Source organism: Delphinus delphis, chromosome 20 (assembly GCF_949987515.2).
Source record: "Delphinus delphis chromosome 20, mDelDel1.2, whole genome shotgun sequence".
In the NCBI taxonomy this organism is placed as follows: Eukaryota; Metazoa; Chordata; class Mammalia; order Artiodactyla; family Delphinidae; genus Delphinus; species Delphinus delphis.
This window is the reverse complement of record NC_082702.1, coordinates 45192442-45197267: the sequence shown is the minus strand read 5'-3', so window position 1 is coordinate 45197267 and position 4826 is coordinate 45192442. Positions and strand designations below refer to the sequence as shown.

The following is a 4826-nucleotide window of genomic DNA, read 5'->3' as shown; positions in this document are numbered from 1 at the left end:
GTCTAAGGGGACAGAGAGCCTGGAGGGGACACCCCACTCCTTTAGCATTGGCCCAGAAAGGAGACACATTCTTCATTCATGATCCATCAGCAAGAACTAGGACCCAATAATATCTCAATGCAAAAGATGGTACATTTTGTCCCTGGCTTTGTGCCTCTTCCGGTGAACTCTAAGCGACAAACGTTAGTGGACAGCTAGCTGTCTCAGCCATGCCAACACCAAGCAAAGAGGCGGGAGGATGGAAAAGACCAGAAAGCAGGCCTATATGGCTTGGTTCAGGGAGCTGGGGCTTTTTCAGCCTGGCAAAGGCCAGACAAAATATCACACCCACCAACGTGAGGAAGTTGCCCAGAAACAGAGACAGGCAGCTTTTGACCGGCACAAAATGCCAGAATTAGGATCGGGACTTTGAAAGCCTCAGATAAAGCGAGGTTTCACGAAGTAGGTAGTTAAAAGGACAGCTCTTCCTGGGATATGGTTAGACCAGTGACTGGAGTCTTAACCTGCGTCAAGAGTTGGGTGTTGTTGGTCTACCAACACGCTGATACAATCTGAAAGTTTGTACAGGGACATACGTTGCTTCTTGAGCTTTCTTAAGAGTCCAAGAATTCCAGAAAAGTTATAAACGAAACTAAGTCTGGTCTAAAATTCCTTCCCCAACCTGGAATTTGCTGAAAGGGGGCATAAGCAACCCATCACCATGAGTTTGTTGTTTGAAAGAACTGACCGGGTATCCAAGCCATTTTGGTTTTTGCTTTTCCATTTTATCAATTACAAAATAAAGAAATCAGTGGTAGAAAAAATAACAAAGGAAAAAATCCCTAAGTTACATAATAAAAACCTGGAGAACAGGCCAGGTGTGTGCTGGGTGGGAGGGGAATGGACAGATGACCAGCCAGGGAGGAGAAGGTGGGGCTGTGGGAGGTGTTAGAGTTGCCTGGCACCCCGAGGTCACCCTCCGAGCACGCTGGTCTTCTTTGGGTCTTCACCAGCAGGACCGTGGCTTGCAAGTTTCAATACAAGAGCTGGTAAACAGTGGCACTGTTCTTGGAGCCCGTGACCAGGTACTGGTTGTCGGAAGACACATCACAACATAGGATGTCTGTAGACTCCTCTACCTGGAGGGAGAGAGAGGCCACAGAGGAATGATATGCAGGGGCCAGACTGGGGCCGGAGATGCACACTTCACGCAGGTCTGTTTCAGGGCTCCGTGTAGACCTGAGGCCCAGTCTGGAGACCGGGCCAGGTTCAGGGCTCAAGGTGGAGCCCAGGAGTTCCTAGGACCTTGAGTCCTTGTTCCCTCGATGTACTCAATGGCCCTGTTTGCCATCTCAGAGGTACTTTCCAGCACTATTTCTGGGGCCCGACCAACTGGGAGCTGGGGCTGGAAGCTCCAGCTGCCTGGGTTTGCACACGCCTCCACCCAGTACCTGAAACAATCTTTGTAGAGAAGGTGCAGCTATGCAGCGGATTGACTCATCCAGTGTGGACACAAAATAGCTCCCTGGCGAAGGAAAGACAGATGGAGGGGCCAGAGGCCAAGCCTGCCTTCCAGTCCCAGCTCTCTGCTCCCGACTAGACCAGGGAAAGGATCACTCCTTCTCTGCCTCAGTTTCCCCATCTATACAACTCAGAGACATGACCCAAACCATTCCCTCATCTGCCCGCTTCCTCCTGCCACTCCCGGGATTGTGGTGAGGGGCAATGAACAACTGGACAGCCACATGGGGCTTCGAGCATCTTCCGTCTGCTGATGTCTTTGGGCTGTGGTTCCACATAGGAAGCTACCATTACAGACAGAGCCAGAAAAGGAGCGGGGGTGAGCAGAAAAAGAAGGGAGGAAGGGTAGCCAGGCTGGCAGGGGAGAAACACCGGTGACAGGAGGAAGCAGAGGCGAGGGCAGTGGGAAGGTGGCCCTGGACCTTGGCCCAGCCAGTGCTGGGGCTGGAGAGGGGGGAATTAAGAGCCTGAAATAAGGCTGGGCCCAGACTCTACAGGTGAGTAGATGCCTTGTCAGGTGACAGGGCACCCAGAGGTGTCCCCTGCCTGCTCACTCACCACAGGAGGAAAACTTGAGATTGTGGTGGTAGACATATTTCTGCAGGACAGCCTTAAACTTCTCCCTCCGGTGTGTGTGCAGGATTACGATGTCACTCATTCTCAGGCCCACTAACAGCCACTCCTCACTGGGGTCGTGGGCAATGCTGAGGATCTGTGTGGAAGGAGGTTTGGGGTCAGCGCACAAAGCTGCCAGCGCCATCATTCGTGGCCACCTCTTCAAACTCGGACTCTGCTCCTGCGGGCACCGACTCCCAGTCCCCAGGGGGACTGCACTCAGCACAGCCGCAGCCGTCCGGGCACCTCATGCTGTAAATCGTGTTGCTGCAGCCTCTGGTAGTTCCTCAGGTCCCAGGAATACAGTCTGGTGTCTTCACCTCCCGTCCAGAACTTATTGCCCGTGATGTCCACACATCGGGACCCGTACATGGGGACTTCGTGCTTCCTGGCGGGAAAACAACTCAGAGGTTCATGCACTGCTTGGACCCTCAGAAGTTTCGGGCCCAGGAAGCCCCTAGATACGTAGCCCAAATGCGTCCTCCACACTGACTCACCTAGTCCTACTGCAGAGGAGAGAGTGAGGTCGGAAAAGAGGCCCAGGCTTCCCCAAGGCCTCACCGTCCAGCCCTCCCCCAGGTCATACCTGATCAAGATTTGGTTCTGCAAATCCCAAATCTCAACAAATCCTTTGAAACAAGCCAAGCAGATCTGGGCGTTGGAGGAGACAGCCAGGGAATAGCACATGGGGCCTGTGGAGGCCAGCTGTGCCCTGATGCGAGGGGTGGGCGCCAGGTCCCAGAGAGTCAGGGTCTGGGACAGACCCCCCGTGATCAGGCTTTGCTCATCGGGGGACAGCTTGCAGGTGAGGACACAGTTCTGACGGTCCTGTAGGAATGGGTGACATTCTCAAATCATCTCCTGGAAGCATGGGCTCCAAGTATTAGGACACAGGTCACATCTAGGCTCCCTGAGCCTTCTGCATGACCCCTCACCTGTAAGTTCAGCTGGGCCTGGGGGGCGTGGTCCCAGGCATGCAGGGCACTCTCATCCCACACCCTGATGTAGCCATGGCCGCACGTGTACACGTGGTGAGTAGAGCTGCTGATGGCCAGGGAGTGGACTTTCTTTCCATGGCGGAGTTTGCCAACCTTCCAGGACTTATGTGGGGTCATCTGCCTGACCACCACTTCATCTGGAACGGGAGGCTGGGGTGCCCATGAAAGGGTCACAGCCTTGACCTGCCCTCATCCATGGGGGACAGCCTTCCCTGTCCTCTGACTCGATTCCTGACCCTGCATCCAACAGCTCCTCTCTGACCCTCAGGCAGGACTGTGTCCTCAGCTGGGGTCCCCAGACCACTGACATCCTTCTGCACTAGCCCAGGATGGCCTCCCTCATAAACAGGCCACATTTTGAGACACTTCTGAGTATAAGCAATGAGAGCAGAGCCTGGCTCAGAGTCTCCTAGGATGTAGCTCTAAAAGTGACCCTGTCAGCTGAGGCCCTACACACTGGTGATGGGAGGAGGGTAGCTTGGGTCCAAAGAAGCAGGAAGTCCAGTGCACCCACCACCTATGGGAGAGAGAGTGAGGATGTGGACACACTGCATGCCCTCACCTTCTTCCTACGAGCTTCTTGTTCCAGGGGTAACAGGAAGGGAAAGATGCCATGTTTAAAAAAAAAAAAAAAAAGACACTTACAATTGCTCTGAGGAATGACAAGACTTCTTCACTGGGACGAGGTGAAGGACAAGGCTGACCTGCAGGGAGACACCAGCGGCCAACCACTCAGAGAGAGGAGGTCTGGCAGCAACAGCGTCACGGGATCCAGGGAGAAGACTGCTCTCTCCACCCAGGAGCTCGTTCCAGGTCTCCCATCCAATGCCCAGCCATGGGCTACACCCTGCCTGCCCGCACCGTCCCAGCTGGGACTTACCGACCTCGGATCCTGGTGGGGAGCTGTGACACACAGAGGAGAGAGGGAGGAGTCAGGGCATGAGATGGATGGAGAGCTCTCTGTCAGGATCCCTCTCCCCGAGACAGTTCGCTCCCCCCACCAGTCTTGTTCAGGCGAGACCTACCTGAGGCCAGGCTCTGCTTCTTCTGATTCTGCCTCGGAGAGCTGAGTGGCCTGCAGCTCAGATCTGTCCAGGGCCTGGGGGGCCCACTGCTGTGGACTCACACAGCTCATCTCCTGATAAGCCAGGTCATGCTGCCTCGGGTAGCGTGGGAGCTGCTCGGGGGGACCACACGCTTCGCCCAGCTGGGACTGTGCATGGTGCTCGTGCTGGGAGGAAATGCCGGGGCTCTCGGGCACATTCCTCCTCTTCTCTGGTTCATCATAGATTGTGAGTATACTGAACGAGGCCTCTTCCTTCTCTTCACTCATGGTCTTTGATCGATGAAGTACCTGAGCTACCAGGTTCGAGGGCTTAGAGGAATGAGCCCGTCACCCAGATCCTGGGTTTCCAATTCGTCCCGATGCCCTGTAGCAAGAGAGAGAAAAGATGCTGACACGCAGACACAATGTTCCAGGTCTACTGAGAAGGCTCAGAGAACACTCCTCTGGGGGAGAGGATTCAAAAGACTGGTCACCAACTAACTTGTGATACTACATGTTGGCAGCAATGGTGTTGAGGGTAAAATTTCACACGCACGTTTTGAGATGTTAGTACCAGGTAAGTTATGTTTTTCCTTCTAGACACACAGACTGCATTTCCCATCCTCTAAAATCAAATTCACCCTTTAATCTGACTGTATACTTTTCAA

At 54.1% G+C, this 4826-nt stretch overlaps 1 protein-coding gene across 1 annotated transcript; it reads right to left on the bottom strand.

Moving 5' to 3' along the window:
- Nucleotides 1-1013: 1013 nt before the first annotated feature.
- Nucleotides 1014-4446, bottom strand: TLE7 (TLE family member 7). Its single transcript, XM_059999034.1, has 9 exons — nucleotides 4139-4446; nucleotides 3994-4016; nucleotides 3759-3817; nucleotides 3051-3263; nucleotides 2702-2943; nucleotides 2362-2503; nucleotides 2059-2212; nucleotides 1431-1504; nucleotides 1014-1118 (listed from the first exon to the last, which is right to left on the bottom strand). Exons 1-9 carry the CDS (start codon nucleotides 4444-4446, stop codon nucleotides 1014-1016), a joined length of 1320 nt encoding a protein of 439 aa, XP_059855017.1.
- Nucleotides 4447-4826: the final 380 nt, after the last annotated feature.

Coding starts and splice junctions, on each gene's coding strand:
- TLE7 (XM_059999034.1), bottom strand. CDS start 4,446: ATGAGTGAAGAGAAGGAAGAGGCCTCGTTCAGTATACTCACAATCTAT. Junction 2,944..3,050: donor AGGCCCAGCTGAACTTACAG/GTGAGGGGTCAT, acceptor CCATTCCTACAG/GACCGTCAGAACTGTGTCCT. Junction 1,505..2,058: donor TCTCAAGTTTTCCTCCTGTG/GTGAGTGAGCAG, acceptor TTCCTTCGCCAG/GGAGCTATTTTGTGTCCACA.